Below are 21,710 nucleotides of genomic sequence, written 5' to 3'. Positions count from 1 at the left end.
AGAAGAAAATGTTATTTTACAAAGAGTAAATCAAATACAAGACCAAGAATAGTTAGATGATTTTAATAAATAATTGTATTTTCTTCATTTCTATGGGACAGTATGTTATTTCAGTAAGATTTTATCATCAATTTGAAGTTCAACCCCTGTGAATCAGTTCATAAAATTAAGTTGTAACTTAAACGTCATTAAGAAAACTATGCACGAATAGTGCTTGAGTCTTTGAGTTTGAGTTTTTTCAAAGGTTCATTGATAGGAGTAGCAACAAACCTAAAAAACTAGTGCTATCTAAAACGAGCATTTGTGTCATTCTAAAATACTGAGAATTCCCAGTGTCATAGTTAGCACTGGGCCCGTATTTATCAAGCTTCAGAGAATTACTCACAAGAAAGCTGCTAAGAATTGAAAAAAAAGTACAAATGTCTTGGTTACACTTTATTTTACAGTGCCCGTGTTACAGTGTAATTATACATTTAAGTACTGAGTAGTAAAAAGTAACTAAATGTACTCACTATAGGATTTGGGTTTGTTTTAGGGTTAGTTACATGTAATTATGCATAATTCATAGTAAATACTATAGTTATTACATGTAACATGTGTAACAAGGGCACCGATAAATAAAGTGTTACCAAATTCTTTGCTCAAAGCTGCGCCCAAAAGTAAGTTATCAAGCATCTTAGACGTGTAAGACAAAATCTCAAGTTCAGGCTTAAACATTATTCACAACACTTTGCTCTGCCACAAACAGGATTTTGATTGACGACATAGGCAGAGTTGCAAAGACTTGTCTTTCTCACAAACTTTCACAGCAAATTTAGTGAACATAATTTATGAAGGCTAGGGATTTGACATTGTTACCAGCCACAGCTGATTTTTACCCGCTCTTGGCAGGTTGGCGGGCATCACCCTTATTTAAGAATATTCTGAGATAAATTCACATTGAATGGTGAAATTCCTAAGAGGAGTTTATTGTCAAATGTGTGTTGAATGTAAAGACTTTTCAAGAGAATATAGCATGATATAAAAATTGGAAATTCAAACATGTCTATGTACCGGCTATTTGCATAAATTTAGTTTGCTTCTGTTGGATCATGCGGGGTGTTGTTGGAAAGTCCATGAAACTGACAATGTGTGGAGCTGTAAGTGCCATAATTGTTTCCATAACAATTTGGCTTACCGATGTGTTTGTGGTCCAATATCAGCATTGCATTGCTGTGGCAATGAAACAAAGCGACATCACAACCTTCAAGTCCAATGAATAGGCATTGTTGCGTTTGAAATTGATGGAAGTATATTGTTAAAATGTTTTCTATATATGTCATGTATGACAGTATTTTGTGTCATGATTTTGCCCCTACTGAGGGCTGTTTCATAAAAGTCGCTTAGAAAAGCAGGAATTAAGGTCCGAAACCAGACTTGAATGAACTGAACTAATCAGTCAGTTAATTAACAATAAAGCTCCAGGATATTGTAAATCTTATTTCTCACAGGTTAACATAAGCCACTACAATAGAACTAGACTGAGCATTATGGAACTGGATTTATGCAGGTTCAAAAACTTGTGCGGTAAAAGAGCATTTCAATATGCGGGTGCTCTTCAATGGAACAAACTTCTCTTTGAACATTTAGTGTTTTAAGTATTACAATGGTTTTAGCAGAGCGGTAAGCGGTCTTAGGTCCTTACAGTATGTTTGTATTTATATTGCTTTATTTATTTATTTGTTTTATTTTCCTTCTTTCTTTTGTCACTTTTTGCTACTTTATGTCTGTAACACGTTCAATAAAAGGGAAGGAAGGAGACTGGAACCGGCGAACATAAAATAGACTTTTAATTAATAAAATCAAACGTAAATAGGCCGACACACACACAAACCATAACATAAAGTCCAGACCTGATCCTCTCTCACCGACTGTCCGGTTGCTTGTCCTCTTATGCTCCCATTCTCCTCCGTGATACGAGACCTCGAGGCCTCGAATCCCGGCTCTCATCCCGCTTACCTCACTACAATGTCTAATAAAAATCAAATCAGACTTATCAGGCCCCATCAGTCCTTCTTTTCAACCATCTGGCAACCTCTCTCTCCTCAGTCAGACAATATTCAACACACACGAGGTATCACATTTCACCTTGATATTTCTGAAAACTGTAGTTCATTATAAAATAAATTAAAGTAATTATTTGGATTTATATGGCAGGCTTTTTTGACCAGTATAATTGTTTGAAATTGAAATTTATTGGGGAATATTTAATTTCAAACATCATTGACATTAGTTTAAATATTTATATTAAATCGATATAATCTAAAAAGTATATGACAACAGACCGCATATTCATTTATTATTGTGGTCTATAATTTATTTGATTAAAAATAAAGTAAAATGTTGACAACCAAGGCTTAGCCTGACAGTTAGCCTGTCCTGGACCGTTGTTTTTGGCATGCCATGCGCTCTGCTCTCGTCTCTCTCCCTGGCCAATCGTTTCCTCATTAATGATCTTGTTAGGGTTTCTTGCCCTTCACCTGTTCCCCCTACCTCTAGTCTTGTGCCGGTTCGTTTGCTCTGTAACCCTGCAAATTATGTTACGTCTCTTGCTTTGTGGATTTTATCCTCCAAGATAAGTCAAAGTGTAGTCATATCAGTCAAGTTCCTATCAAGGGTCATGTTAATTAGTGATGGCGATGTGAAGCTTTTTGAACAACCGAAGCTTTAAAAAAAAAGATTCGGAAAAAGGTTAATTACTCTAAGCATTTTAAATCAGAGTGAGGGAATGAGCTGTGTCGCAATATGTTTCACAACAGACCAACGCAACAATGAATGAGATAATTAAATGAATGAATCGGTATATGAAGTTCATGACAAAAATCTGTTCCAATCCATACTTTTAAGTCAAAACAATAAAGATAACATTTTGTGTTGTGGGTGTGGACATTTGTCTTGTTTAAAAACTATTGCAACTAATGAATAAAATAAATGAATGCAGACAAACCTAGTTTGGCCCATTATTCTAATGCAAATAACTCACTGTAGTCTAGCAAGGCCTATATCAGTGGTCTCCAACGTGGTGCCTGTGGGCACCTGGTAGCCCGCATGAACACTGTAAGGTGCCCGCTAAACACAGGGCTCACCAATAATGCTCAAAACAGCTGACAAATCTGTGACTATACCGATCAGCCAAGTGCTACATATTGTACAGATGTAATAACATTAAAACACTAACAGGGATATACCGACTATTTTGATGATTCCTTTGGGGAATTAAGTGGCTGCTGACATGGCTTATTGGCTATGTCCACCCCTGCCTTTTGGAGGCCCCTGGTAGCTCTGGGCCCAAGGCGATTGCCTACCTTTGCTTAAAGGTTAAGTCCGACCCTGTTAAAAGCGCAGCTTTGAGCCAATTTTTTTACTTTTAAGTTAATACTTAGCAGTCTTCTTATGAGTAATTCTCAGAGGCTTGATTAATAAGAGCTCTGACCTTTTCCAGTACGCATCTGTATTTTACATAAATAATTGTTTAAATAATAAACATCATGTACCAGTGGTATAAGGTCCATTGTGACCAATGGTGCAATAGTAATAGTTCTTGTGCTTCCATATGGTCCTGTTAAAGCAATCACTTTAGGCTGATGGCTGTTGAGTTTTTCTTGAGGTTTTATTGATCCATTCTGTGAGATGAAACTCAAGACTGATGGGAAATTCTTAGTGTCAGAACAATGGTCTACAATTTCGTAGCCCAAAGAAATGTTAGGCAGCAGGGTGGTGGAGTTATTTATCTCCTCAACAGCAAACCTCATTACTTGAAACATCTGATAGCCAGATTTAGACAGAGTGTGCCTACAAAACATCAGTAAGAGAATTACCAGAAGCTTATTGTACTTCATTTGTGTTTCATGTTAGAAATGCAAGTTCAAAAGTTGTTGCTTACCTATAACATTCAATAGCCTCCGGGTAGAAAAAGGGTGTTGCATGTTGAATTTCATGCACTGGAAAAAAGCCACCCAATAAGTAATCTCCATCCAAACTGAACTCAGACGATGAGCAGGAAACTTTGAAAAAGACACAATGAGTAAATGCCACAAGGAAAGTGTAAATGTGTCTCAGAAACATGATGGAAAAAGGACTGTTGCTCATAAGACAGAGATGTGGTGACAATCATTTAAAGAGGACAGGGAACATTTCCATTTGCTTAAAATGCGTTTCAATTTGCCTATAAACACTACATACTCTGACACAAATGTCAATTTTCATATCTACATTTACACATAATACATTAATCAGTTAATAAGTAGAGCGTTACACCACACCCGCCACACCACAAACAACAGATGGGCCAAAGTATCATTTCAAATGCTCTGAATTTATTTGAAACATACCCAGGGGCGTGTTTACCATGTCGGGGCCCTAAGCAAGATTAAGACCTAAGACACTAAAATTTGTTTATTGCACAACAGTAATATTGAGTATATAGAATTTTTTAAACTCATATATAAAGTATACACAACTGATTTATTGTACTTTGAACTGAATAACAGCACGCAAAACTGTTTAGTTTGGTATAAGAAATTTGTTTTTTGTGCATGATTGTGTTTCTGTACCGGGGTGGCACCACTCCTCCTAATACTGTAGGGCAAATGTTGAACCTTTAAAATGTTATACAATTTGAGCTCACAATAATAATTGTATTTATACTTTATTACATCACAATCATCACAGCAGAATCCTGTTTATGCAGGCACTGCTATCTGTCCAAATAACCATGGGTGCATCAACTTTAGTTGCGAGATCCATCGCTGACAGCATAGTTCAACAATTTAGTGTTTCACCAAATCATTATTCTGATGAATCGCAAACAACATTGCAATGTTGTGTGGTTGGAACTACAGCTTTCTTCCTTATTATCAATATAATGACCCTTGCTTTTGCTTTTGAGCAAAATAAGCAAGCAACATGCAGTGCATTCTATATACATCAGTCTAAATATATTCACATTGCATTTTAAGTTTTTTAGTTTGTCAAAAGAATTGAAAAATTGCTTTTGAAAAGTGTGCATTTGTGGTGCGCAGTCCTACGGGCTCTAGGACCCTGGGGAATCCCTGGATGAAGTTACTCAACAGGAAACATGCAAATGAATGACACATTTTAAAATCAAGGAACAGAGAACAAATATAGGATGGCGGTCAGATGCAATGTGGGTAATTTTCAGCAATGATCTTATGTTTATTTGATCTGAACGGATTATATGCAGTAGATGATATTATCATCAAGCATATTGTTGAACCAATGTGGTTCAAAACGACGAATGTGCAACAAAGCCACTATGTTTGGAAACAGTCATGACTAGCTAGTTGCATCATACTATGGCGGTTAGGCAGCGAGTTACATTGTTGTTCTGAAAACGCACCCCAGAATGAGTCATGTAGAGAAAATCATGTGGCCACATTCAAATGTCACAGAAACACCTGTTTTTCCCATCTGTGGCCTTTAAAATATAGTATTTTTTCCATTAAATTTTAAATGTGTATAGCAGTGTGAGAGGGTAATAGCAATGCTACTAACTTGTCTTCTCGGTAGAACCTACGCTAAAGCCTTCATTTCTACCAGAAAGACCCAGGAGGCAAGATAACATTTATAAAAAACAACTGACAAGCAAAAGACAGAAAAATATTATACGATAAAGTTCTTTGCCTTAGGTGTAGACCCTGTCCTTCATTCGGTTAGCACTAGGCTGGCTGGGGCAGAGTCTACCCCCAAAGGATAATGGGAGGAAACTGTATACTCACCAGAGCCGGACAGTAACGGAGTACATTTACTCGAGTACAGTACTTAAGTACAATTTTGAGGGATCTGTACTTTACTTGAGTATAATTTTTGGGGAGTACTCATGACTTTACTCAAGTACATTTGAGAGGCAAATATTGTACTCTTTACTCCGCTACATTTCTATCCATAACCGTAAGTACACGTTACTTCTAAAAAGGAAAAAGAAAAATCTCGGAAACCACCAATTAGTTTTTTCCCTCTCAAACGTGATTGGATTGTGCAGGCGCCACTTATTGGGCGAGCCTATCAGCAACAATCACCCAGACCTCAGAGCTCTATCATTTGCTGTACACAGCTGTCAATCAACTCACGTCTGCATGACACGTCCTGTGTACACTTCCTCATTCAGGACATCCGCGATGAAGCTAAAGTGACATTTCTTCACCAAAACAAGAAGCTAATAAATGCACGATTGAAGAATATGTGTTCCCCTTCAGTCGGTCTCTCGACGTTGTGAGAGACTGACTGGGGTTTGATCTTGAGAACCTACCTTCTCCGAGATAATTAATTAATAAAACGCCAATGGGCTTGGCGAATGGCACGCGCACGCCAGTCTCCGCCCCGTGCATACGGGTATAAAGGAAGATGGCGGCGGTCATTCACTCATCCTTTGTTCTTCGGAACCTGTGTGTTTGCTGATGCTACACGCGATACTCGACTTCGAGAAAAACCTGCTGGATTTATGACGCGGAGCAGCGGACTTCTCCTTTCAGTGGACTTCCCCTGGGCGTTTCGGCAGAAGGCTACAGACCTTAAGAGGTAAGTCCCTCCGGCTACGAGCATGTTTCGTAGCTGTATCCTTGGGTGCGACAGACTCATCCCGGAGTCTGACGGCCATGATTCCTGTGTCACTTGCTTGGGGCTCAAGCATGCTGAGGCAGGTTTTCACTGATGCAATGTCCCGTGTGTGCGGACATAGCAATCAGGGTGTTGCGGTCACGGTTGGCTACGTTCTTTCGAGCGCTGCCACCACCCCGTCTGTTTCCCAGGCGTGTTCAGCTGCCGTTTCGGCGAGGTTGACCGCTTTGGCGAGCGGCGGGGGTGATTTAGGGACGCGATAGATGTCGCTCCGTCAGCTTCACGCTCGCGGACCATCTATACCCCTTCACGCTCACCTGGTTCGTCCCCTACGAGCGGCAGACGGCCGTCTCATAGTGGTAAGACTTCGCACACGGATGATGACGCTATCTCTGTCGCTGCGTCGGACAGCTGCCTGCTGGCATCGGATGCGGAAGAGAGCTCCGGAGGAGACTCAGGCTAAGATGTCGGCCATGCTTTCCCGGGCAGCCGCGTGCATCGGGTTGCAGGGTGTAACAACATCCTCGCCGGAACGCTCGCGGCTAGATGCGCGGTTTCGGGGGCGTGGTCAAAAGCCACGCCCCGCTCCGTTACCATTTTTCCCGGAGGTGCATGACGAGCTCGCCAAGTCCTGGAATGCGCTCCTTTTGGCGCGTTTCAGGCCGGAGGGCTCTGTGGCTGTGACTTCCCTGGTTGGTGGGGCGGCTAGAGTCTATGTTGACGTTCCCCGCGTGGAGCGTGCAGTCGCGGGCCACTTGTGCCCGCAGACAGCTGCCACTTGGGGGGGCTAGACCTAGACTCCCGTCCAGAGCACGTAAGCTCTTCGACACTCGTCGAAGACTTGCAGTGCTGCTGGACGAACCGCCTCCGCTCTCCACGCCATGGCGGTCCTCCGGGTTTTTCAGGTAAGTCCTGAAGGATTTGGACGGCGGGAAGTTCGACCCAACTCGTATGAGAGCTACTTACTGCCACAGACCGCGCGCTACGAGCGACGAAGGCCACGGCACGTGCACTGGGTCGGTCGATGTCCACAATGGTGGTCCAAGAGAGGCATCTGTGGCTTAGTCTTGCGCAGGTGAGCGGCGCCCAGAACGTCGGTTCTGGATGCGCCCATCTCGCAAGCAGGGCTGCTTGGTGATACCGCGGAGGACGGCAGTTCTCCGCGGTCTGGCAGACTGAGGCGATCGAACAGATCCTGCCACGCGCCAACGTGCCCGCCAACAGGTCGGCATGGTCTCGGGCACAGTCTGGTTCCCAGCAGCCCTGCCCTCCCGCGGCGGCCCTCCGGTTAAGGAACCTCCCAGAGGACGACCCACCAGAGGTGGACCCCCGCGGAAGAGGGCATCTGTTCCCCGTCAGCAGCCCGCCAAGAGGTTCTTTAAGCGGCCCTGACGGGACGAACCAGGGGGAGATTTTACTGGGCCCGAATCCCGGCCTTTCCAATGCCGGATCGGAAAAGGACGCTGCCTGCCGCGTTCCATTGAGTCTGGGCCCTTTTCAGGGTCCGGCGCCCACATACTCTCAAAGAGACAAATCTCCCCTGGGTTTTCCTCCACAACACTCTCGTCCAGACGGTGTATGGGATGGATCGGGCCGCCGACCGCAATCTCCTCCGGACATTGCGTTGGGCCGCCTGAAGCAGGTAAACATACAGAGCCGTCAACCTCCCTGGGGGTCCCCCCTGTGCGAGGTGACCGTACTGTCAGCCACCGAACCAGCCTCCCCCGGCACGGTGAGGCAGATTGTCCTTCTGGTCCCGTTGTCACGGTTCTTGGGCGCTTGGTAGCGCACCAGCCCGTCACACTGGATAGAGAGGACGGTCCGTCTTGGTTACTCGATCCAATTCGCCAGGCGCCCCCCCCAAGTTTCGTGGCATTCTGTACACCTCGGGGCGAGGAGAGAATGCTTCCGTACTTCGGCAGGAGGTCGCCGCCCTTCTGGCGAAGGGTGCGGTCGAACCCGTCCCTATAACCGAGATGTCGTACGAGTTTTACATACTTCATCGTGCCCAAAAAAGGGCGGGGGGCTGCGGCCCATTTTTGGATCTGCGGCACCTGAACAAGCACCTGCACAAGCTGCCGTTCAGAGTGCTGACGCAGAGGCGCATCCTGGTCTCGGTACGTCACCAGGATTGGTTCGTGGCGATCGACCTGAAGGACGGGTACTTTCACGTCTCTATTCTCCCCCGACACCGGCCGTTTCTACGGTTCGCGTTCGAGGGAAGGGCGTATCAGTACAGGGTCCTGCCATTCGGTCTGGCCCTGTCTCCACGTGTTTTTTCAAACAAGTGGAGGCTGCCTTAGCTCCTGTCAGGGAGCAAGGCGTGCGAGTGCTAAACTATCTTGACGACTGGCTTATCTTGGCACACTCGCGAGATGTGTTGTGCACGCACAGGGACCTTGTGCTTCGGCACCTAGACCGTCTAGGCCTCCGGGTCAACCAGGAGAAGAGCAAGCTCTCCCCCGCGCAGAGCACCTCTTACCTCGGTATGGAACTAGACTCTGTCCGTATGTCAGCACGTCTCACCAACGAGCGTGCACAGTCAGTGCTGCGTTGTCTGAGGTTGATCAGTCAGAATCCCTCGACGCCGCTGAAGAATTTTCAGAGGCTCCTGGGGCACATGCCGTCCTCGACGGGGGTAAACCCTCTCGGGTTGATGCACATGCGGCCGCTTCAGCACTGGCTACAGAGTCGGGTTCCCTGGACGGCGTGGCACGCCGGCACCAGGCGGATTACGGTGACGCCTCAGTGCCTTCGCACTGTCTTACCCTGGTCAGACTTGACCTTTTCTCCGAGCGGGGGTCCCGCTCGGACAGGTTTCGAGGCGTGTCGTGGGAACGACAGACGCCTCCCTGCAAGGGTGGGGTGCGGTGTGCAAGTGGGCACGCAGTATCGGGTCGGTGGACAGGTCCCCGACTGCGTTGGCATATCAACTGCCTAGAGTTGTTGGCAGTCCTTCTGGCACTGAGGAGGCTCCAGCCCCTCGTGCAGGACAAACACGTGCTAGTCCGGTTGGACAGCACGACTGCCGTAGCGTACATCAATCGCAAGGCGGCATACGCTCACCGCAGTTATCACAACTCGCCCGACGCCTCCTCCTTGGGAGTCAGCAGGTGAATCCCTGCGGGCCACGTTTCTTCTGGGCAACCTGAACCAGACAGCCGATGCGCTCTCTCGACAGTGTACTCCCCACGGAGAGTGGCGACTCCATCCCCGTGCAGCCCGGCTCATGTGGGAAGCGGTTCGGCAGGCACAGGTGGACCTGTTGCCTCCCCGGACTCCACCCATTACCCGCTATGGTATTCCCAGACCGAGGGTCCCCTCGGCACGGATGCCCTAGCACACAGCTGGCCGCGGGACAAGCGGAAGTACGCCTTCCCCCCAGTGAGCCTCCTTGCACAGGTCCTGTGCAAGGTCAGAGAAAGGGGCATCAGGTTCTGGTGAGTGGTGCCATACTGGCCCAACCAGACCTGGCTCTCGGATCTGGTAGATCTGACGACAGCCCCCCCTGGCCCATTCCCCTGACGAAGGACCTTCCGTTGCAGGGGAAGGGCACGTTGTGGCACCCCAACGCAGGCCTCTGGAACCTCCATGCCTGGCCCCTGGACGGGACGAGGGCTTGCCCGTTAGCGGTCCGGGAGACTGTCTTACAGGCTAGAGCCCCGCCTCTAGGCGGTCATACGCTTATAAGTGGCGCCAATTGTCCTGGTGTTCTCCCTGGGAGGAGAACCCGGGGAGTTGCCTGATCGGATCAGTGCTGACCCGCAGGTAAGTATCCCCGTCAGCACAACCTGGTCACCAGGTTCCTCAGGAGCGCGAGAGGGGTGTGTCCACCCTGGCCGCGCTCCGTACCCTCTTGGGACCCTAATGTGGTCCTACAGGGCCTTGGTACGGCCCTGGTGAGCCCCTAAGTATTGCTAATCTTCCTCAGTCGGATGAAAGATGCACTCTTTGTGGCGCTCACCTCCATCAAGAGGGTGGGGGACCTACAGGCATTCTCTGTGTCCCAAAGGTGCCTGGAACTCGGGATCGGTAATTCTCACGTGGTCCTGAGATCCTATCCCGACGACGTGCCCAAGCTTCCCACTACTCCCTTCCGGGACCAGGTGGTGAACCTGCAGGCGCTCCCCTCCGGAGTGGAAGACCCAACCTTTCTATGTGTTGTGTCCAGTACGCGCGCTGCGCCTCGGTCTGGACCGCACACAGAGCCTCAGAAGCTCTGAGCAGCTCTTTGTCTGTTCTGGGAGACGGCACCCGGGGGGGGCTGTCTCCAAACAGAAGTGGCGCACTGGGTACCAATCCCAGGATCGCCGTGCCCGCTGGCAGTGAGAGCCCACTCCACTCGTGGGCACTGGCACAGGGCGCCTCTCTGGCAGACATTTGTAGAACTGCGGGTTGGGCTACGCCCAGTACCTTCACGAGATTTTACAATCTCCACGTGGAACCAGTTGCAGCACATCCCTTAAACGCCGCCAACGTTTAGGGTGGGCTCCTGGTTTGGGCGTACGCCTGCGAAAGCGCCTTCTCCCCTCACCAGGTGAGACTAGTGCGCTATTGTAGCCTACCTACTTTCCCCTCTCGGGCGAAGTATAGGCATTCCATCCATCACTAAGCATTGCACTTGGTAACAGACTGGGCGGAGCCGTCTGTTAGAACCAGGTCCGTTACAGGTAGAGTCATCCCTGCTCAGGCAGACCCCTGTATTAGGACTAGTGCCCCATACGTAGTGACTCCCCTTTGGGTCGTCCCGTGTGTTGAATTCCTCACTCAGGATTTCCCGATTGGTGAATCTGTGACCTCCCCGCCGGTGGTAATCCCACCTGGATTGTCCCCCTATTCGGGCTAACACCGTTCCGCATGTTGTTCTCCCCGCCGGGGAGACCATGTCATGTCTCCACATGTACCTCCCCTCCGGGTAGGATGTGGCCTCCGTAGCACACTCTTCTAAAAGGAGAGCAGTGTTTCCCCAGTGTTCGGCTCCGGACAGCTCCTCGCTACTAGAGGCGTACGCCACTGTCCGTGAGGCCGTCAGTAGAGGCTTCTCGGTATGACCAATACTATATGACTGGAAGATTACGTCTCGCGGTAGCACTCTGGGACTCGCTAGCCCAGTCAGGGTCGCTCCGCTAGAGGTCGTGATATCGGTGCAAGCGCTGTGGCGTTTAAGATTGATCCCCAGTCAGTCTCTCACAACGTCGAGAGACCGACTGAAGGGGAACGTCTCGGTTACGTCTGTAACCTCGGTTCCCTGATGGAGGGAACGAGACGTTGTGACTTCATGCCACAACGCTGCACCGAATCACTGCAGTGAACGGGAGTGCCCTCTCAGGTTCCTCAGTACAAAGGGTGAGTGAATGACCGCCGCCATCTTCCTTTATACCCGTATGCACGGGGCGGAGACTGGCGTGCGCGTGCCATTCGCCAAGCCCATTGGCGTTTTATTAATTAATTATCTCGGAGAAGGTAGGTTCTCAAGATCAAACCCCAGTCAGTCTCTCACAACGTCTCGTTCCCTCCATCAGGGAACCGAGGTTACAGACGTAACCGAGACGTTTTGTGTGTATTTTCATGCGATTTGGGGGTATTTTTATATGAATAAAGAATAAAGGTAAGGGAAGAGTAGCCAATAGCGTCATATAAAATGCTAAATATAACATGAAATGAACTTGAAAACATCGCGACCGGTCAGCTGATTTTCTTTAATCATTATTATTTTCTCTTCTTTGCTCTATGCTGCGTGTATAACACGGTCAGGTTCAGAGGTGTGTCAGAACATTGCTATATCGCCTTCTTTGCTGGTTTAGGTTTATTGATTTCAGGGGCGGCGTTTGTGTATGGCCCTAGCGTTCAGAAAACATTGTTGAAACAAAGTACGTGTGCATAATGAGACTCATTTAAGATAATTAAACTACTTTACACTGATGTGTACATGTAGCATAGGCGTCGGAAGCATGTGTATTTGAGAATGTATAAACACCGTTAATTCACATAGCGTCATTGACGTATAGTCGGTAAGACCGAAGATATGTAGTTTTGACGTGACATCATCGTAATGTTGGTTCGAAGCTCTTTTTGGCTAAACTCGTTTGTCTGCATTTTCCACATTTAAGATCATATACAGGCATTTATTTTCAATAAAACAAAGAAACTGTCTACAAAATGCCTAACAGTGGTTTTGGAATCAAGTGTGAGGTTATGGGTAGTGGGGATGGTCTTTATTTTCCCAATTAGTTGGCATCCATTTAATAATTTTAATAAATCGAATAATTTACACTATTGTTATTGTATTTCATTCATAATGTACAACGCTATCTGTGAAAAAAATATATTGTACGGAAAGACTTTGTAGTGCAGTCGCAGTTTAGGCTATTATGTATTTTGCGATTTGCCACTAGCTATGCCAGGATTAGCCTAAAAATGAAAAGAATCAAGGCTTAACAACCCTGCGACAAGGTAAGACATGTTTTATATTTAATCTTGTTTGCTGAATCTGATCAATGGTTGGTTTATATTTTAGTCTCATAGTCGATTAACGTAGTCGTTGGTGGTGGTTATGACAACATCTGGCTGGGTTATTTTTTACTACTTTAAGTTTTATGGTTACATATATGTGGTATCATTTGGTTTCGTTGTGGTTCGTTTTTGTATGGTCTGAGGAAATTTCGCCATAACCTAGGTTTTGATGAAACGCCACTACTGATTGATGAAAAAACAGAGAAACTCACATGTACACACAATTGTTAGCTGAATTGTATTTTCTAATATTACTCATTAATGTAAGCAGAGTATTTGCTTTGATGTTCTTGAGTATGCGGTGTCTTGTTTAAAACTGTTCGGTTCAAATGTGGGTGCAAAAAATCCATTAAAACTCTAGCAGAGGTGAAAAGAATAAAGCATGGTAAAAAGATTAAAATTACTTTATTTTACTTTAAATTCCTTTAACATTCTCCAAGGTATTAACATTAACATTTTTCATAACTCCATGTAGGACGTTTCTGTACATAAATGTAAGCACTGTGGCAGTAGTAATGCAATATTTAGAAAATGTACTCTTGTACTCTTGATACTCAAGTACTTTTAAAAACATGTACTTCAGTACTTTTACTTAAGTACACATCTGACTGTAGTACTTTTACTTGTACTTGAGTAAAATTAAGCAAGGGGTATCTGTACTTTTACTCAAGTAATGAACCTGTGTACTCTGTCCGCCTCTGATACTCACTAGTTGAAGCAGTGGCGGATTTAGGGTTTTTTAAAGACAGGGGCCACAGTGGGGCCGCAGTTTACAGAGGGGGCGAGCTATAATTTAAAATACATTTACTGCTGGCACAAGCATATTTGTGTAATGACACACTGGAGATACAGGTTTACTGATGATAAACTAAGATGACTACAGACCAATATGTAAGCAGACAACACAACCGTCAAAGTAGGTTGTATAGTAGTTCACCAAAAATGTAAATGTACTCACCCTCTTGTCATTTCAGCCTGTATGACTTTTCCTTTCACAGCAGGCCAGTCTTTATAATTCACAGGAGAAAACATTTCTGGAGTAATAAGTGTTTATTATCCACATGAGAAAACACTTGTGGTGTAACAGAAAGTCTTTAAAATATACAGGAGTAACAGGTAAGTTTTTATAATACACAGAAGAAAACAATCCCTGGAGAAACAGATAAGTCCTATATTAAAAAAGGCTCTATTTCTAGTCCCATGCAGTGTCTTGGGGAAGCCCCCGAGTTGAGGCTGCACAGGACCCTCTGCTCTGGACCGGGAAATGTCTGTAGATAAGCAAATAAATTTTTTTACAACTCCCACCTAAAGCTAAGTGCCCTTCAATTACATTATATAACAAATATATAGATACTTAATGAAAATGCAGATAATCTTGGACTCTGTACTCCATAGCAGAGAGTGAGCTGGGTAAATGCGTTATAATCTCAGAGAATAAAGGTCTTCAAGCAGCCATTCACATAGGGTGAGTAATCCAACAGTTAAGCAGGTAGGTATACACAACAGGTAAACAGATGAGTATTACCCAACAAGGAAACAGGTAGGTAAAACACTAGGCGGGACAGAGTGACCAAAAATCTATTTGAGGTAATTAGTCATTTTATTTCATGGTAACGATATATTTCACGGTAACAATCTCCCATTTTAATTTTATAGAGCTATAGCCTACCTCATTTAGATTTCTTAGATTAAATTGGTTTATGTATTACAGTTCATTGAAATGCTCACCATAGTTAAATGTAGGCAAGTTATAAAAATGCTTAAAGATAACAGATGAGCATATAGTAACTTTGTTTTGAAAAGCGCCGGGGTCTTCCGCAAATATAAATTACGAGTGTTAGCAACGGGAGATTGTGAGAAAACGACACATCCTGTGTTTGACACAGATGTTTTAGATGTATATGGCCACTTAAAAATACATATCTTCCGCATGCATTTCTTAATTTTCTATTGTCTATAACATTCTTAATTATGGAATAAAACAAAGGCATACCATCAGGTCCCAGATGAGTCAAATCATTATTTGGCTGGACAGAATCATCTGTTCTGCACTCAAAAATGTCTGGAAAAAACCTAATAAGAAAAAAAAAGTATTATGATGGCTGCCTAATACACTTTCATAATACACTTGTCATCAAGTTATGCTAAAAGTAACTGTCTAATCATTGGTTTACATCTATGCTTATATTTAGGACAACTGCAATTTGAAAACACAGCAGCATACCATCATGTCCTACTGGGAGCAAAGAACTGTTTGTTGACTCCCCATAACCAGAGCCGGACAGTAACGGAGTACATTTACTCGAGTATAGTACTTAAGTAACTGTAATAAAGTTCGTTAGAAGGGAAGGAAGGAGGCGGGAACCGGCGAACATTCAAACACAAACTTTAATTAAATAAACAATAAACATTGAAGTAACCGACCGACAGCCACCTCACGGTCGACTGCCGGCCATAAAACATACACAAACTAAACATATGTCCGGGCCCGGTCCTCTCTCGTCAACAGTCCTGCCGAACATCCTTTTAAGCTCCCAATCTCCTCCGTGATAAGATGCGGGACCGGTGCGCGCACAGCTGCTTGCACTTATCACTCACGCCACCGGCCCCGCGTCACGGCTCTCATCCTGCCTTCCTCACCACATACCCCCATCACCCCTTACAGGCCGGGGGGCACCACCGAGACTGTACCTACTCCCCCCCTGGGGAGCCAGTCTCGGAGTCGGCGGCACCTGGTGGTATGCACCGGCGAGACGAAAGAACGGAGACGGGAGCCCCCGGAGCGACAGGGACGAGAGAGGGGAGAGAGGAAAAGAAAAAAAAATTGTCCGGTTCCCTGACACGCTGTCGCTCGGTCCTCAGCCAGCCGAGAAACTCTTCCTCACGGTGCCATGCGATGGTACTGGACGCATGGTGGACGGCTCGATCCTCCTCCGCCCCCTTGCGGCCGGCGATGGCCTTCCAGCTGAGGGCAGCTGGTCCTCCGTTCCCTGCTCCTCCCCATCATGGCGGCTGGCAGCAGGCTCGGCCCACGGCGAACGGGCCTTGGCTCCCTCCTGGACGGCAGCCACCCCACCTCGACCCAGGAGCACGGCAGCGAGGTCCTCGTCCCATCGACTTCTCGATCCAGCACCACCTCGGGCAGCCACTCGCGGACTTCCCTCGTCCGCGCTGCCCGAACTACTCAGCACCGCGATAACCCTCGGCAGCGAGGGCTCTTTGACAGCATGTCCCTCCTTCCTCCCGGGTTTCGGCACCAATGTAATAAAGTTTGTTAGAAGGGAAGGAAGGAGGCGGGAACCGGCGAACATTCAAACACAAACTTTAATTAAATAAACAATAAACACGGAAGTAACCGACCGACAGCCACCTCACGGTCGACTGCCGGCCATAAAACATACACAAACTAAACATATGTCCGGGCCCGGTCCTCTCTCGTCAACAGTCCTGCCGAACATCCTTTTAAGCTCCCAATCTCCTCCGTGATAAGATGCGGGACCGGTGCGCGCACAGCTGCTTGCACTTATCACTCACGCCACCGGCCCGCGTCACGGCTCTCGTCCCGCCTTCTTCACCACAGTAACATTTTGAGGGATCTGTACTTTACTCAAGTATAATTTTTGGGGAGTACTCATGACTTTACTCAAGTAGATTTGAGAGGCAAATATTGTACTCTTTACTCCGCTACATTTCTATCCATAACCGTAAGTACCCGTTCCTTCTAAAAACCCTCAACATTTTGTTTCCCTCTCAAACGTGATTGGATTGTGCAGGCGCCTGTCATGAACTGCTCCGGGACAGGCAGGTTAGATCCAAATGCAGCTTTATTACAAAGAATGGTCCAACAGGCAGAGGTCAAATAACAGCGTCAGCAATGTAAGGGAATATCCAAAATCAGAATCAGTAGCAAGCAGAGGTCGAGGCAGGCAGCAGAGAATCACAGCTAACATAAACAATCCAAGATTATACACGGTAGAACACAAACACAGGGAAACGCTCGGAAATGCAGTGTTAGACAAGACAAAACTTCACACTGTGTGAATGAGTGAACAAGGTACAAATAGTCAAGTAGTCAAATAGTCAGATTTTACAATTTTCATTGTTACAAAGCAGCTTTTATGCTTTTATTGCATCTTTGACCATCAAGTTTAATGTATGGGCAAAATACGGGTAATGCTTCCACCCAGCCTTATGCACTGCAGAAACCATATTCGCACCGTTGTCTGTGACAACTGCAAGCAACTTTTGAGTTATGCCCCATTCTTCAGCTATTCTTTTCAGCTCTGCACTAATATTGTCAGCTGTATGCTTTGCACTGAAATGGCCGGTTTCTAACACAAATTCCTGCATTTGCCAGTTGGTAATAAAATGACAGGACACAGTTAGATATGTCTCTGTGCACCTTGAGGTCCACATATCTGTTGTGAGTATCACATGGTTTTCATTTAATAATGTTGCCATTACTTTGGCTCTACACTCTTCATACATGTTGTTTATTGTACCATCCATCAGCTTTTTCCGGCTTGGGATTTGGTAGCGTGGATCAAGAGTCTTGACAAGTGCAATAAATCCTCTGTCTTCTACCACTGAGATTGGCTGGAGGTCCCTCACAATCATCTCTCCTATGCTTCTTGTAATTGCTGATGCTCTCTGAGAGTCATCTATGAAATATAAAATATATAAATACAAGTTCTTAAAGATGTTACAGGCAGTAAGAATTTATAATTTATAGTAAATATCTCCCAGCTATTACTTGACACTTAAACTATGTAATTTATTTAATAAAATAAACTAAAATAATTTAAGTTTTAAATTATATAAATTATATATAAATTATTTAGTTAAGAATATCCACCAGATACTAGCTAACAGAAATAGATATAGGCAAAAAAAATCCTAGTTTAAACTAAAATGTCTAGTTTAAATCTTTATACTCATATGCAGTGTAATATTCTGCCCCCATGAATTAGGCTACTGCAATATCTGAAATAATCTGTATTGTATGAAGTATATAAATACATGTGACTAGACTTTTTATATTCAAATAACCTTATCACCACTTGCACTTGGTTGGTACCTGGATAATGTCCTCCTCTCTGAAAGGATTCTGCTAAATAACTCTGCCTCAAACCAGAAGATGTGGGTCTTGTCTCTGTTACCTCCTCTGCTCGCCTCAGCAGTACATCGTCATGCTCTTTAGGGTGTTTTACTTTTAGATGCTTTATCATATTTGTGGTATTGCCACAGTGGCGTATTGTTTTATGACAAACGTCACATGAAGCTCCATCATTGCAAACTGGAGTGAAATAACTCCAGATTATGCTTCTTTTTCTTTCAGTCATTCTTTATTTATTGGTATGGTTATTAAAGGAGTCAGATCTGGCAAGCTCTTTGCGAAACTATCTTTAGTAGCGGAGGTAATTGTTCTACCCTGTCGATAACGAGTTAAAGGGCTGATTCCTGCCGTGAGCAAAGTACCCGTTATAAGATAGTGATCGGTGACATTGTCGCTTTGAGGCATAATATCTATATTGGTTAGATCGGGTCCGTGAGATATAATCAGGTCTAGTGTATGATTAAATCGATGAGTGGGTCCTTTAATGTGTTGTATTACCCCAAAAGATTGTAGTAGTTCTGTAAACGCCACTGCTAATGCATCGTTATCTATGTGGATATTAAAATCTCTGACAATTAGTATTTTATCCACGTTAACCAATAGGTCCGATAGGAAGTCCGCAAACTCTTTCAGAAAATCAGTAAAGGGACCAGGGGGTCTATACACCGCAGCCAATGAAAAAGAAAGCAATGTTTTTTTACTTTTGTTAGGAATACTTATGTTCAACGCAAGCACTTCAAATGATTTAAATTTATGCTCTGTTCTCTTAGTTACAGTAAGAAAGTTTCTCATGCATATAACAGTAGCTTGGTGGGGTACACTCATTTAGACCTAAGTAATCATTTGGTTTAAGGTCTCGGTAAGACAGAGTATATCAAAACTGCTGTCCGTGATCATTTCCTTTACAATAACTGCCTTTGAATTTAGTGATCTAATATTAAGTAGGCCGAACTTTATGAATTGGTTTTGGTTGTTTATTACATTCAGGTTCAGGTTTAATCACGATCAGATTTTTTTCTCTGACTTTTACCAAAATATTTACTTTGTAGTATTATTCGGGGGACACATACGGTCTCTATATATTTGGAAACAGTAACATTTATAGCAGTTGAGGAGCACAGACTATGGTTCAAGTTTTGACTTACCGGAGGGAGACATAGTCAACAGGTGCGTTGCGCCTTCGAGATGTTGTCGGACAGGACAGCCGCTCCGATTCTGCTGGGGTGCAGGCCGTCGGGGCGGAAGAGCCTAGGTCGCTCCCAGAACAGATCAAAATTATTAACAAAGAGCAGCTTCTGTTCAATACACCATGACATCAACCATTGATTAAGCGAAAAAAGTCTACTGAACTTTTCATTCCCTCGTCGGTAGGTAGGCAGCAGTCCTGATACGATGATCCTCGCTGCGGGCGATGCGTTGCGTACCGTCTCGATCAGACTCCTGAAGTCCCTCTTCAGGATCTCCGACTGCCGCATCCTGACGTCGTTCACTCCCGCGTGCAGCACGACAGCTCCAACGTTAGCGTCGTCCTTCAGGATCGCAGGAATCTGCACAGACACATCAAGAACACGAGCGCCGGGAAAACAATGAGTGCGCACCTTACCTTTAGTGGAGGCAGCACGTACGTTCCGGACGATCGAGTCTCCGATGATCACAGCGTTGCATTCGGTCTCGCAGAGGGCGGCAAAGCTTTCCTGATCGGGATCTCAAAGATCGGTGGCGGCAGCTGAGTCATCTCACCGGTCCTGGCTTGCGCCTTTCGCCATGGGTGTGCAGGAGTGAAGTTAATTCGGGCTGACAAAAAGGAAGCTCTCCTGGCTACAGTCACTTTGCCCAAATTTAAATTAAGCTGGATCAGAGACGAAAAGAAAAAAGACATGTGTGATAAGGTCCACATTCACCCTAATTACTCATCAAGGCAATAAGCCCGCTCAAGTTGCAAAGGAATGAACACTTCAGTGTGTGTGTTGGTACACGGCTTCAATTAATTTAGTTAGCCAAACATGTAACAAGATCAAAACACTTAACATATAGGCTGTAGCCAGCACATCGCGTCGAACGGACAAGGTTCTGAGGCAGATCTAACACAACCCCTTGGCCATGATTAGTACAAGCCAAGAAATCAAATCACAGCACACATGTAATATCAACAGCACCAATACATCCGCTTTGTGTCTTCACTGCAATACACCACCCTTTAGTGGCCAAGGGGGACCATTAACATAGAACTGGCGGCTATAGCCAACGAACAAAACAAAAGGAAAACAAAGTATAACCAATGACCCAAACAAATACTTCAAGACACAATTAACAAAGTTCAAATACTAGAAAACGAAATTTCACAACATTCAAGTAATGGGAAAAACAGTGGTCAACAAAACAAACTCAGATGACACTGTTAAAACACAATACACAATTAAAACCTTGCACTGTAACAATACACTCATTCCAATCATAAATATATATTTATAATAAAACAAACAATTACCTTTACAGTTCTTCCATCCAAGAGCTACCTTTACATTTTTTCCTTTCAAGAGATGCCATGTCACCAAGCAGAAACTCTAGAACAATATGCTCACCCGTTATGGGAAACCTCATGGATTGAGGAGAATTACCAAGAATTGATACAAGATTTTAGTCACCTGCCAGATCACGGAGTTGCCGCAGCTGGTCTGCGGAATTTGCTACGGCACGATCATCGTCCGTACAGACCGGCAGTAAACGAGCAAGCGAATATCAAACACACATAACAAAAAACGAACTTAAACAAAAAGAAAAATGCCAAACTCAGTGAAGAGCTTCTCGCGAGTGTCGTGCTAGACAGCCATGTATGCGCTCCTAACCACGCCCTGCCGTCTGCACTTTTATCCGGTCTCAAGCGGAACCTGCGTTGGACACACTTTGCCGTGATGTCATCCGCTGAGTCCAACCCACTACACATGGTTAGGGCAATGCTTACTACAGAGTGCTGTGGGTTGCCTCTGGAAGACCAACAGTATAATGTTCATGATCACAAGAAGTCTGCTGACTCCACTGATGACTTTTTTTCATTTGATGAGGAGGAGGACTGTACATACTCTGCTGAAACAGAGGTGATGGAATATTTGAAATCTGCAGGGTCTGAGCTGGGTGTTCTTAGACAGTTTCCCAGGATTAAGGCCATTTCACTGAGGTACAACACAGCCACACCATCAAGCGCACCAGTGGAAAGGCTTTTTAGCCTGGGCAATCTTGTGCTCACTCCCAGACATAACAGACTGTCAAGCAAACGTTTTGAGATTCTTACATTAATGAGATACAACCATTTTTGAAAAAACAAGGCAGCATCGTCAGCTGAGTAGTACAAATGAGATTTTGCTGAAAAACTTGTCACTGCATACGGTAGGCATGAACTATGGTGCTCACAACTTTGAAAAGAAGAAAACATTTCCAGTTTGAGATTATGCTGTAATTGTATAGTTTT

General features: G+C 45.0%; 1 protein-coding gene across 4 annotated transcripts in view; it reads right to left on the bottom strand.

Annotated features, from left to right (window-relative positions):
• LOC306900791 (taste receptor type 1 member 1-like) overlaps window positions 1-21,107 on the bottom strand; it is a 32,136-nt gene extending 11,029 nt beyond the window's left edge. Inside the window, exons 1-7 of one of the 4 annotated variants that reach the window (XM_079468098.1) lie at window positions 20,890-21,107; window positions 20,733-20,808; window positions 19,390-20,093; window positions 15,122-15,201; window positions 14,087-14,396; window positions 3,923-4,043; window positions 3,534-3,831 (exon numbers count right to left, since the gene is read on the bottom strand). In XM_079468098.1, coding sequence (XP_079324224.1) covers window positions 3,534-3,803 — 270 coding nt within the window. In that variant the 5' untranslated portion in view covers window positions 3,804-3,831; window positions 3,923-4,043; window positions 14,087-14,396; ... (2 more) ...; window positions 20,733-20,808; window positions 20,890-21,107. Of the gene's footprint in view, window positions 1-3,533; window positions 3,832-3,922; window positions 4,188-13,517; window positions 14,397-15,121; window positions 15,202-19,389; window positions 20,094-20,732; window positions 20,809-20,889 lie in introns of those variants that run through there. The other 3 variants (XR_013787326.1, XM_079468099.1, XM_079468097.1) reach the window with 3 other exon arrangements.
• Between the last annotated feature and the right edge of the window lie 603 nt (window positions 21,108-21,710).

The sequence above is a fragment of the Barbatula barbatula genome (genome assembly GCF_947034865.1).
Source record: "Barbatula barbatula genome assembly, chromosome: 11".
Lineage (NCBI taxonomy): Eukaryota > Metazoa > Chordata > Actinopteri > Cypriniformes > Nemacheilidae > Barbatula > Barbatula barbatula.
This window is presented reverse-complemented; position numbering and strand designations above follow the sequence as displayed.